The sequence below is a fragment of the Vicia villosa genome, unplaced genomic scaffold (genome assembly GCF_029867415.1).
Source record: "Vicia villosa cultivar HV-30 ecotype Madison, WI unplaced genomic scaffold, Vvil1.0 ctg.000004F_1_1_1, whole genome shotgun sequence".
NCBI lineage: Eukaryota > Viridiplantae > Streptophyta > Magnoliopsida > Fabales > Fabaceae > Vicia > Vicia villosa.
The window spans coordinates 1213424-1226903 of NW_026704934.1; the positions used below are offsets into that span (position 1 = coordinate 1213424).

The 13480-nt window shown below is 34.0% G+C and overlaps 1 protein-coding gene and 1 non-coding gene across 5 annotated transcripts; one reads left to right on the forward strand and one right to left on the reverse strand.

Annotated features, from left to right (window-relative positions):
• Positions 1-418: 418 nt before the first annotated feature.
• Positions 419-6633, reverse strand: LOC131621429 (probable NOT transcription complex subunit VIP2). Of its 4 annotated transcripts, XM_058892474.1 has the most exons (15): positions 6254-6632; positions 6060-6163; positions 4615-4723; positions 4357-4535; positions 4177-4225; positions 3850-4062; positions 3030-3239; positions 2818-2913; positions 2286-2374; positions 2001-2180; positions 1410-1835; positions 1266-1318; positions 1130-1171; positions 675-819; positions 419-574 (listed from the first exon to the last, which is right to left on the reverse strand). In XM_058892474.1, exons 2-15 carry the CDS (start codon positions 6075-6077, stop codon positions 515-517), a joined length of 1869 nt encoding a protein of 622 aa, XP_058748457.1. In that variant the 5' UTR covers positions 6078-6163; positions 6254-6632; the 3' UTR covers positions 419-514. The 4 variants fall into 4 exon arrangements, with proteins under 4 accessions (XP_058748457.1, XP_058748456.1, XP_058748455.1 ...); XM_058892473.1 differs by having other exon boundaries at positions 3850-4225; positions 6259-6633; XM_058892472.1 differs by having other exon boundaries at positions 3850-4225; positions 6254-6633.
• LOC131621460 (small nucleolar RNA snoR35) lies at positions 4615-4695 on the forward strand. The gene has a single exon (XR_009289594.1). It is a non-coding gene; the product is annotated as a small nucleolar RNA snoR35 (small nucleolar RNA).
• Positions 6634-13480: the final 6847 nt, after the last annotated feature.

Sequence of the window (13480 nt, forward strand, 5' to 3'; positions counted from 1 at the left end):
GAGGAGTTCATTCAGCTGCTGTCAGAATCTAAAAGACCAACAAAACAATAAAAAGATTCCACAAGCAAAACTGATTTTGAAGACAGCTATTATCAATAAGAATGACTACATCGGAAATCATGTCCTGCAAGAATTGGAAAATCAAGTGTTCTACAGTCTTGTGGTAATATGCAGCTTCTAATCCACAATCTATGTATACTGATAATCGAAGGAAAAAAAACATGAGCTAATCCGATTTAATTCCCTACTCGGGAGCCATAATCCTCTTCCCAACATATTAAAATAACTTTATTTGTGTATGGGTCAAACTACCAGACACTGCATACAATATATTTAGATATGTGTGTTTGACATACAAGGAAAGCTAGGTTAGGCTAACCTCCATCTACTCTAATAACGAGCTAAGAGAAACACCAGATTAAAGTTACACTAATGTATAAATAAAATAGCTTGCATAATAACAAATTATATTGATACATAAAAAGCTTTACACTGAAGGTTTTCTATGTTCTCCTTAATGTTGCGGTAAAGACGGTCTCTTTTCCACCATTTCATAATGAAGAACAAAATTATCCTGCAAGAAGTTTGTCCATTAGAAGCATAAATAGGACAATTGCTTTGTAAATAAATAACATATAACAAAAGAGTGACGGCGGTATGTTCAAGAAACTCACCCTCCGGACAGTTTCAAAAGTGCTTGGATCAAAACAGTGGTAAGATCCTCTTTCATATGTGTTTGTCTTGACAAGCGGCTCCATGTTGGGAACTCTTATATACCACATGCGATGCTCTTTGTGATAAAACCAGCCCCGTTTGTACCTGAGAGCAACAAACATAGCTTGTTAGTGATTGTTGTAATTATAAAAAAAACTGAATAATTCAAGTTAAAATAACCACGTGGATGAATGGATAAGATTTTTAGAGTGGTTGATTGCTATAACCATATAGCAACTCAACTATCCACTTACAACTACTTATTTTCAAATTAAAAACTCTTGCCAAGAATCCATGAGCATAGTTATCCGGGAATAACTTGAAAACAAGACCAAATTACAAATAAAACAAAACAAAAAGGTGCATATGATCATAACACAACAAAAGGGTGTATATGAATCGATAGAAATCATACAGTTCATTTGCTGCATATAGTTGTGCTTCGTCTTTGGGCATGCTGCAATATAAGATCAAATTTACATTACTACTACTTTTATTATAAAATAACATGCAAGCATAGCGAAAGTGATAGGGTTGGTTTCAACAGGCACCTGTAAAATATGTAAAACAATGTATCCAAAGTAAACTTTGCAAAATACCCTTGCTGCATCACATTAAACATTTAGACAAAATATAGAGAAGGGGATATATAAAGGACAGTGAAAATAAATAAAGAAAAAGAAAGAACGCCTCACGTGTAGGGCAGGAGGTGGTTTAGCATAATAACATTGAAGCACGCTAAACTCTGGATCACCCTTAGCTGGTTCCTCGGACCAAGGAGACCCAAAAGTCTTGTGAAGATTTTCTGATGAATTCAAATTTAATCCGAGTGTTGTAAGATCAATTCCAAGAGCAAGAGATGTCAGATCAGGATCACTCATCCTGATTACACTTAACAAGCCAAGCAAACCAAATGGATCAGGAGCTGGTTGTGCAGTTTGCATAGACTTCATGCCGTGATCCCTAAAGGTCTGATTTACAGCTGACATTTGCTGAAGGCGAAACTGGGACTGATTCTGGTGCTGCTGATACTGCTGGATGAGCTGGTCATATGAACCCGTACCAGAAACATTATTTGGAGAATTTAATGGCCTTAATCCAATGCCAGGAGGTCCGCTGGTCTAAACCAAAAACCAGAAGTAACTAGAACGTCAGAAACATGCTTTGATGGGAATATGGAATTTCAGCTCAATTGGAAACCTAATGTCACATAAAAAGTTTTAAAATAGAGATGTATTCTCACAAAAGCAAGTGCCTCTTCATTTACATTTAGGGAAGCTGTGTACCTGTGAATGATACGTAGAGTTTGGAGACGGGAAAACTTCTGACCCATGCAGATGAAGATCTTGATTGTTCACAGATGAAAAAGAGACACCACTGTTACTGACAGGAGTATGCTGTTGTTGCTGTTGAGTACGATGTGATGAATAAGACCCTCCCAAGCTGAAACCGGCAGACCTTCCCATCTGCAGAAAAAACCCAGATAAGAGTGAGATCAGATTTTGGTCCAATAATAAACAAGGATATAAACAGATAAAATGTATCTTAATTGTTTACTGTATGAAACTCACGGAGAAATGCTGTGACTGCATCATTGACATAGCATTGTCATGAAGTTGTTCTTTCTGATGCATATCCATAGTAAACTCTCCATTACCACCTGCGTACAAATATTATGATAAAAACAAATGCACAAAGCCAACTGACTAACCTCTGTAAATTACATTTCTCAGTTCTACGTGAAGTTGACCAAAAATAATAAAAATCATAAAACTTTCACTCCTCTTCAACAATAGGAACCATTAAAGCATCTTCGCTAAATGTATGATATGTCACACAGATATATACACAGCACTAATGCAATGAACTGTAATAATTCCTGTCAACAATGAAAAGCAAATGGAGAGAATACATTGATGCATTCTGCACAACATTATGAAGCTAAAAAACATATAAACCCCCAGGGAGTATAAATTTCACTCTAAAGTCTATAATATAACCCCCCCAAAACAAGAAAATAACACAACTGAGCAACAAAAATTTTCTAACAACAAAATATGTAACCAATTAGCACACAAAGATCAGTCAAATTATAAACAGTACCTTTAAATCCTGGTAAAGCCGGGAAGTCTTCATTTTGAATGCTAAACTCTTGGTTTTGTTGTACAATAGGACTAAGACCTTGTTTTCTTAAAGAGCCTGAAATTTATATATTACATTATTCTTTATAGTAAATGGTGAATAATATAATACATTATTCTTTATTGTAAATGGTGAATAATATAATAAGCTAAATAAAATTTTACATTACACACCCAACTGTCCTTGAGGCCCCCCAGCAGAACTAGGACGACTGGATAGTTGAGGGAAGTCATTGAGGTCAAAGGGTGCACTGTCACTGGAATTCAAATCATTCAACATCCCCATAGAGTTCAAGTGGTGTACTGCTTGCATATGGCTTTGAGAAAGTGGCCCTCCAGCACTTGGATAAGAATTTCCTAGCATTGAAATTACCTGAGGAGATCCTGAATCAAAACATGAGAAAGTCTCGCTTTATCAGAATGAAGTACAACATAGCTTCATGAGATTCAAAAATGAAAACTCAGAAACATGGCTTTGTGTTTTAAGTTTCATTTATTTTACATGATTTTTTCTATTATTATTTGAGTTTTGAATTTTAAAAATGGGCGTTTTTGAAAAGTTATATTTTTCACACAAAATCTTCTTTATATATTACTCCCTCCCAAACAATTTATAAGCAAAAACAAGCATTCCTCCTGATTCTAACTCTTTTGAAAGAGATCTCAACTGAACATATGAAGATAACCTCAATATAATTGGATATTTCTTAGGAGAAATTGTATCCATGATAATTAAGTTAGTAAGATTTGAAAAGTTCATCCTTGAAAAAAAGTTCAGTGTAGTATAGTACTATATTTCCCTGAATAAATATAATTTTATATGTAAAAATTCATATAAACAAAAGAATGCATCACTTTAATATCTATATTCTAAATCTTTTGAAAGAGACCTGGACTGAAAATATGAAGATAACCTCAATATAATTGGATATTTCTTAGGAGAAATATTACTTCCACGTCATTTTAATGAACTTGTGACTACCAAAATACATACCTTGAGGAAGCACGCCACTCATCAATCGGTTTTGTCCTTGCACGCCTAGGCCACCAGATCCGCTGCTTCCATTTAAATTTAAACGTGAAGCAAGACCAGGAATGGACAATCCTCCAGAGCTTATCCTCCCAATGTTTCCCCCAGCAACCATGTTTCCCATCGAACTTGTTATCCTCGGACCTGCATTTCCCAAAATTGGGGATACTCCCAATCCTGGAACAGCATTACGGTTACCAATTGCAGCAGAAGTTGGGAGAATCCCTGGAATAGAACCAGCAACTCCATTTGTGCTACTATTAAATCCAGGATTTCCTACAACATTTATACCTCCTCTACTGTTGACTCCTGAATGTCCGTGAGAGCTTCCATGCGATAGCTGCAAATATGATATATAGACATTTGGAAATACTTTAAACTATACACCAGTAGAAAGATAATGAAAGACAGAACAGTTAAGTATGCTCAATAGCCAGCAATTATTCTTGAGATGTTGGCACTCATATGTACCTGTGACAGAGCAGCGGGTAGATTATTTGATGAAAATCTTCCACTAGAAAGACTTGATGTAGGTTGCTGAACTGCTCCAGATGGCATGCTGTTTATTGTTGAGTTTCTTGATGTTAGTGTACTGGGCATGTTAGGAATGTTAAAGCTCCCGTGCATGTTGTGCAACCCCTGAATACCACCTGCAGCAAAAAAGGTAGTGATTATGAAACCAAATAAAGGAGAGGATAAAAAGGACTGATTCCAGCATAAAATTCCCACCAGTGTGCTGATAAATTGGCGAAGCTGCACCAGACTGACTAGAGAACGATGTCGTAAAAGAACGCCCAGCACCGTCTGGAAGATTTGAAGCAGATCCGTTCAGAGAAGACTGCAAACAGAGCTCTGTTATAATTTACATCAATAGTGAATGAAAGGCCAAAAAAATAAATCAATATCTGACAAAAACAATAAGAATAATAATAACAACAAGAATAATAATAGTAATAATAATATGATAATGATAATACAATAACAACAACCAAGTCTAATCCCACAAAGTGGGGGTCGGTTACATAGATCAATTTCTGCCAGGAATATCCAGGGTCATATCATACTTTTATCTAAATTGTTAATATCCAGATCTTTCTTAATAACTTCTCTTATAGTTTTCCAAGGTCCCACTAAGTGGGGGTCGGTTCCATAGATCAATTTCGGCCATAATGTTATATTCAGGGCCATACTTTTATCTAAATTGTTAATATCCAGATCTTTCTTAATAACTTTTCTTATAGTTTTCTTAGGTCCTCCTCTACCTATAGCTACTTGACTCCTCTCCATCTGATCTACTCTCCTTGCCATAGAATCTTCAGATCTTTTTTTAACATGCCCAAACCACCGAAGTCTATTTTCCACCACATTTTCTACTATAGGTGCTACCCCAGCACTCTCTCTAATATTGTCATGTCTAATCTTATCATGTCTAGTCTTACCACACAACCAACGCAACATCCTCATCTCTGCCACACTTATTTTATATTCGTGTTGATTCTTAAACGCCCAACATTTTGTCCCATACAACAATATTATAATGACTATAAAAAAAAAGTTGCATTGATTCTATGTGATAGATCCAATATGCATAAGGCATGATATATACAACAGATAGAAATTATACTTGAAAAAACGATTTTTTACTTAATTAGGATTTGTTTAAGATTTTATTTTTAGTTCCTCTGGATTTATTGTTCTAGTCAGAGGTATATTCTACCATAGACACATACTAAAGGCTTATCGTTCTACATCATTCATGTTCCCCTCTCACTACCTAAGCTAATACTTGATATGTCAAAAAGTTGGCAAAACATTCTAATCATCGAAAAATATCAAAGAATAGTCTGCAATACACGAGAAATGGGAAAAAAATGATACACCAAATATGAAATATGAATGATCAGAAGAGACATGGTAACTAAATACTAAACTAGAATGTTGACACAATATCTAAATAAGTTTGAATATCAAACTAAAAACGGGGGATGAAGTCATATAAATCCCAGTAAGAGGCATTCACTTGATCTAGCATTGCTCAACAAGGTATTCAATGAAATTGACAAAATTTTCTAACTAGCAATATGCTGTTGATGATAGTCCACAGAGTAGCAAGATAAGATAGATAACTATTGAAAATTGTATTTTGCTTATTCTATAGGGCATAAGGGGAATACATTAAGTAAGCCGGACATTGCAGGAATTTCAACAGATCAAGCAACAATTCATCCCCGCTCCGAGAACAATGTTTAAAATCTTCTCCTTGAAACAAATCACCAACCTGATTACAATAATATGTTGAAGAAACAGCATCAGATGCAACACAACTCACTAATAAACCATCAAAACAGTAACAAAATAAGCACAATACTTCACACTTGCGATCGAAAGATGAAGATCACGAAAAAATTGAAACGGATCGATCTGAAACGAGAATTTCGAAACTGAATTTTGTCTCGGTTAGCGTAATTTGATTCCCCTAATTTGCGACGGGGAATCCGAAACCCTGGCCTCCGACGACTTTCCGACCAGAAAAACTGGAACTTTGGGACAATTGAGCTGTATGTTGAATCGTTACCGGAAAATACGATCGATAAAGGGTTGAGCAGATCGGAGATGAAAGAAATGATATGGTTGATCTGAGCTGCAAAAGGTGACGCGATGAGGAAATTAGGGTAGACACTGGAAACTGATTTAAAATTGGGCTACCACTTTAATTTGGGCCCATTTCCCCAATAATTGATTTGAAATGGATATAATTTTCTTACTAAAGAATGGATATAATTTGCTTAGTAAGTATATTAGTAATATATAAAATATAAATTGCATGAACCAATGATGTGATGTGAGGGCACATTATTTGATGAATTTTGATGTGGTTGGAAAAACATGATTTGTCATAATCATGTAAATTATGACCACTTTTATTACATGTCTTTGTCAAAAAAAAATATGGCATCTCCTAAATCTATGAAAAAACTAAAATGTTCAACTAATTTTTATTATCATATTTTTACAAATTTATTTGAGAAACTAGAATTTTCAATTTTTCAGACGATACCGGAAATTTGGCGAAAACAACTAAGTTTTCCGATATTTTATGTAAAATTTCATATATTTTCTACTAGAAATTTCAAATTTTACGGTATTTGCTATAGGAAATTTTGAATTTTTTGATATTTTCATTTACTAATTATCATATCGGAATTTTGAAATTTCTGATACCTATTATCATACCGAAAATTACGGTGGCTGAGGTTTAGGTGTTGGTGGCTGAGGTTTAGGTGTCGATGGCTGAGGTCGAGGTGCCGGTAGCTGAGGATCATATAGTTCAGGAGCGGGTGGTTCATGATACAGACACCATCACCTGTGCATCTACGGAGCCATCAGTACACACTAATGAAGGTTTTCCCGGAGGATCTTCTGACAGGTTCGTGTTGACTAGATACGCTGACCATGTCGCTTATAGGATATGGCAGAGCGAGGTATGTAATATTGGTCTTATTTAAGTGCTTAATTCTATGTTTAATACGCGGTTTGATTTATACTAATTTGTTTTAATTGTATTATTTCTTTATAGGAACGTCCAGTGATGAAGGTCGTTTCTCACTTGTCAAAGTTGAAGAACTTCCTGAGAGTCTGATGTCTGAGCAGGTGAGGAGGATAGTTCAGAATTTCCATCTGATGAACTTTGTTGGATGCTCGTTGATGATGTTTGACACCTCCCTGTTATCAATTGAGAGGTGGCACCCGGAGACATCATCCTTCCATCTTCCATTTGGGGAGATGACGGTGACTTTAGACAATATGGATGCCCTCTTTCACATTATGATTGATGGTACATTTTTCACACCTGTTTATAAGAACAAGGCGACGACGGTCCGCATGGTTATGGATGCGTTGGAGGTTGATGAGGTGGAGGTGTTGAGTGAGTTTGGTGAGACTCGGGGCTTTCACCTTAGGATGTTTTGGTTGAGGAGGATTTATCAGGACTTGTGCATGCAGAGAGGTACCAGACTGCCGTTAGGGCAAACATGCTACATCTAGTGGCATGTACTCTCTTTACGGACAAGTCTGGAGTTTATATAGATGTTCGTTATCTTTCTCTATTCAGCGCCCTTGACACCCCGTGTTGGGCTTGTGGAGTGGCGGCATTGACAATGTTGTGCACGGCGTTTGATGTTGCATCTCATCTTGACACCAGACAGCTTGCTGGTTACCTGAGCTTGTTACAAGTATATTATAATTTATTACATGGTTTTTATGTTTAATTATAATTTACCTGAGCTTTATGATTTTCATTTATGCAGTGTTGGATCTACGAGCACTTCCCTAGCATCTGTGAGCGGAAGATCAAGCGTGTTGTGGCTGTTGACCCATTGTGCGAAGAGGTTGAAGGCCAAACAGGCCATTCCATAAGGTTTGATTAAGTACGGGCGGAGGCTGGATGCTCTGACCCTAAATGATGTCATCTGGACACTATATACAGCTCACCGCCCTCATCGTCCTTTTGATGTATCTTCCTTATATTTTAGGTATGTCAGATGGGAGAGCCATGTGGCTAGACACTTGGCTGAAAGGTGTCTACGCCATTATGGTTATATACAAGGCATCCGACGTTCTGTTCTAGAGGCTCCACTTGGTGGCATTGATCGATGGTTTCAGGTTCACATTATCAGCTCCCCCGTGAGATCATTGATACAGCCGTTGCGGTTCAAGAGCCTGGTCAGTGCGAGGATGGATACCTGGAGTGGTTCCACTGTGTGTCACACCCTAGGGTTATACCACCTGCCGCAACATTTGATGTTCCAGGGCCTTCAAGTACCAGGGATTCTTCCAACCCACCATCACCACCTCCACCTCCCGCATGTGACCAAGACATTCGCCTATAATTCATCGTTGTTCACTTAGATAGCCTAATGAGTTTGGTGAACCCTGATGGTGAGGTTCATATTATTTTAGCTAGGTTGGCCGATGTTGTCTGTGGATGGCCTATGTAGATTTGTTTTTTTTATGATTTTATTATAAGTATATTTTGTACGGACATCTTTTTTATATCACAGTCATTTTTACTAGTACATGTTTCGATTAGATAAAGAAAATAAAATAACATCAAAACAAACATAGTTAACAAACATCAGATGACAAACAACAAACATAAATAGTACTCCGAAACATGAAAACCTAGGCACTAACGGATGACTCTAGACGTTTCAGACACTTCAATATGTCGTCCACGAATCTTGAGATATGCGCGTCCAACTCGATCGGACCTTTAGTTATCCTATGGCGAAATAATTTCCGCATGGCCTTCACATCCTCATCACTCTTCAACTCGATTAGGTTGTATTTCACCCTTCCATTTGTATCAATCCAGTCCTCTCGAAACTCGATCTTTGTCACTCTTCTGTTATTGGAATTTGACAGCAAATTATTCAATTTTTTTTAAGGTGGCAAAGAATTCGGGGTTATCTGGAATCTTGGTTTGAAGAGCAGGGTTGCAGCCATTGAAATACAAAGATACTTTAATCAAATACTGAGGAACAATCATTTTGTTGAGATGGGTTATTCAATAACCCTAAGACCCCTATGTATACAAATGGTGGTGCATTCTAAACCACACAGATGTGTCGTTCCAACCAGGACCATCCAAAAGTGTCGGCCAAATCTCAACCGTTGAAAAAACCTAATACTGAAACATACAGGAAATTGCAATTAAACTGAAATTTCTGGTACTATCCCGAAAATTTTAAGGGCTCGTTTGGTGCGCAGGATATGATAGAGACATGATAGGATATCAAGCAGGATAAGGATGGGATATGATACAGACAAGATAAGACTTATCCTATCATGTGTTTGCTTCACAGATGATACTTATATATATATATATATATATATATATATATATATATATATATATATATATATATATATATATATATATATATATATATATATATATATAAAAGTACCCTTGTAAAATAATTATATTTTTTTAAAGTTATTTTATAAAATATTTTAAAATTTATAAATTGGTAAAAAATTAATAATTTTTTATAATTAAAAAAACTCATTGACATTATTGAGTAAATAATTTCAAATATAATATATATATATATATATATATATATATATTTATATATATATATATATATATATATATATATATATATATATATATATATATATATATATATATATACTATTATTTTTAATTATTTTTTAAAATTATTTTATAAAATATATTAAAATTTATAAATTGATAATAAAAATAATAATTTTCTATAATTAAAAAAACTCATTAACACTGTTGAATAAATAATTTCAATTTTTCTTGAAAAAATCATGAATTCTAGTATATATTAGATAAACAAAATAAAAGTATATTTAAAAAAGTATATTAGATAAAAGTATATTTAAAAAAGTATTTTATCGTATATTTAAATAATTGCAAGAACATATATTTAATTTGATAAAAAATAAAATTAGCATTCATATATATAAAATTTTAATAATTATTTTATTTTTAAAAATTCTATTTTTTTTATATTTTATTAAGTTAAAAAATTATCTTTATGACATTCATACATATTTTTTTAAAATTATTTATTAATATTTTTAATTTAATATCAAATTAATTTTTATTTATATTTTGTCTTTTGTTTTAAATTATATTTTACGGAAGTAAATTAGTAAATTATTTTCTTATTCTATCCTGCCGGATTCTAACCCAGCTCATATTCAGGATAACAATTTGAACTAATAAGGCATAGGATAAGTTTCAGGATTAACTTATTCTATCTTGTTGTGTCAGCAAACACTAGATTGAGATAGGATATAATATATTTATTTTATCATGTCTCTTATCCTGCGCACCAAACAGGCCCTAAATTTCCGATATACAAGAAATTTACTACTACTGTAAATTTCATCCGAAAATTATGTCTAAATCATTAGAGGTAAAAAAGTAATAAAAAAATTGAGGGTGGCATATTAATTCCTCTATCTTTGTGTGTGTTAGGGTACGAGAATTTTTTCATACTATTGGTACGGCCTTGTCCATTGTCATCTCTACCATAAAATCACAATGCATATTTGTATATATTTGTATATTTTAACTGATATTCTCATATAAAAGATGTATGTCTATATCCTTAAAAAATACATCACAATTAAATTATTGCACATTTTAATACAAGTGTTCATTTATTTCACAATTCAATAGTAAAATTTTTTAATTTTGTTGTTAATTTTTATAAAAAAAAGTTAAAATAATATAATTTTTTAATTGACAAATTTTTTTTACTATAAATGTGGGTAAGAGTATTTAGGTACCTACAAGATACCGATATAAAGTTTGATGTTCATGTAAGTATGGACTCGGATATGGTGATTTTTTCAAACGGCATAGGGACGAGTATTAGTATCGTAACAAATATCCATTTATTATTTATATATATATATATATATATATATATATATATATATATATATATATATATATATATATATATATATATATATATATATATATATATTTAAAGGGGACGTATCAAATGAGAACTTTGTTTATTATGAGAACTTAGAACTTTTAATAATAACCGTACGATTTAAAATCAATGGCTCAGATTTCACTCAAATTTTAAAAGACAATAATTAATAGATAGATTCTAATTTAAATACATATCACATAAATGCATATCTGACCATTGATTTTAAATCATACGGTTGTTATTAAAAGTTCTCATTCTCATAATAACCAAAGTTCTCATTTGATATGTCCCCTATATTTAAAATAGTCATTTACCCCCTGCCATATAGGCGAGTTTTGATTTACCCCTTTAAAAAAAAGTTTTGAATTACCCCTATAATTTTTTGGCACCCCCTAAGCGTGTAAAAACTAGGGGGCTAAATCAAAAAAAAATTTACAGAAGGGTAATTTTTCCTTTTAGGGGGCAAATGACTTGGAATTTTAAAATTATACGGGGTAATCCAAAACTTTTTTTAAAGGGTGATAAATGCCAAAATATACTTATTTTGTGTATGTAAATAGTGGTATTTATCAATACTTTTGTTAATACCATTTGAATAATTCCCCGTTTTGTGTATAAATACCTATACTTTGTGAATGGTTGTATCTATAATATAAAAAAAATATATCTTTTTCAACTTTCAATTTGATGCTGCCAAGTAGCTTCCTGTGAGCACAGTATTCCATTCTTCTGAAGGTGCCACATCACTATTGATTTCTCAACCTTCCATCAGTTATTATTTGTTCCTTCTGCCTTCCACCTTCCATCTGTTAGACTGTTACTGATATTTACTTCACTCAACCTTCCACTTTCTAGCAGTTACACATGCAACTTCCACTTTCTAGCCGTTACACATGCGGACTCTTTCTCTCTTTCTTTCTCTCACGTCCTCTCTCTCTCCTTCTTCCTCCTCTTCTTCTTTCTTCTTCTTCTGCTTCCTTTTTCCTCTTCTTTCCAAGCCGTAATGATACCGTCAAAGTTCTTTCAATAACAAATCAAGATCCTATCTGTAACACATTGCTAAGAAGCCCTAACCGAAGCCGATAAAATTATTGAACTCAATCATACATATGCAATTTCGTATCTTCGCACTGGTGTTTGATTTCACTAATTGATGTTTCTTTTCACAGGAATTGGACATTGGTAGCTTAACTGGTGTTGAGCTTCTTAAATATCTGTCTGGTTTTTGAATTCAAGTTTTATAAGAAGCTTTGAGGTTTGAAGATGGTGGAGATTGGAGCAATTCTCTTCCTTCTTTTATTTGGTGTTTTTTGTCAAATATTTTCATCGGAGCAATTTTCAGGCGGTTTTCTGGTGGTCGATAAACGTGGATCTCCTATTCCCTTTTGATTTCTTTTCTGGTACTCCTTCCTTCTTTTGCTTCTGTTTTGTTTGTGTGGTGTTATGTTGTTGTTCATGTTAACAATGTGTTTTCAAAATACAGAGCTTTGCACGTTGCCTGTTAAGTGTTCGATGAAAGTTCCAAACCAATCTCTTTCTTATTTTTCGGTTTCAGATTTGTTGTTGTTGATGTTTTATTTTTGTTGTTAATGTGACATTTGTTGGAAATTTTATTTGCAGGGTGAGGATTAGAGAAGTGAAGGAAGAGACCGGGGTAAGCAAACACAAAATAAAGTACATATTAATTTGTAGTGTTTTATTTTTTTCTTGTCACTGACTGTTTTGATCATTATTAATTAAGGGTGTCGAGCATTGAGAGCAAGCCAAGCCGGCCATTGGGAGAAACCTGTATACTTCACGTTGCAGCAGATTTTCTGGTCCCCATTTCAATTCCTAAGGAACCTACAGTTTCGCCAATCCGTCGCTGCATCCACATACCACACATTTCAAATTACTATTGACAGCACTGGTAATGCTTCCAGTCATTGTTCGAAAAGGCTTTGACGTTTGGGATCACAGGCGTGACCTAAATTTGTCTGGTACTTATTCTTTTAATTTTTCTTATCTTTCATACAATACAAATCACTTTATCTTTTCAATTCAAGAAAAACGAGTGAGATCGAAATGCAGCAGATTGTTCCGAATTTGGGAGTTAGGTTCTTTAG

Coding starts and splice junctions, on each gene's coding strand:
- LOC131621429 (XM_058892473.1), bottom strand. Junction 4,536..4,614: donor GCCAATTTATCAGCACACTG/GTGGGAATTTTA, acceptor TTTTTGCTGCAG/GTGGTATTCAGGGGTTGCAC. Junction 4,226..4,356: donor TACCCGCTGCTCTGTCACAG/GTACATATGAGT, acceptor TCATATTTGCAG/CTATCGCATGGAAGCTCTCA.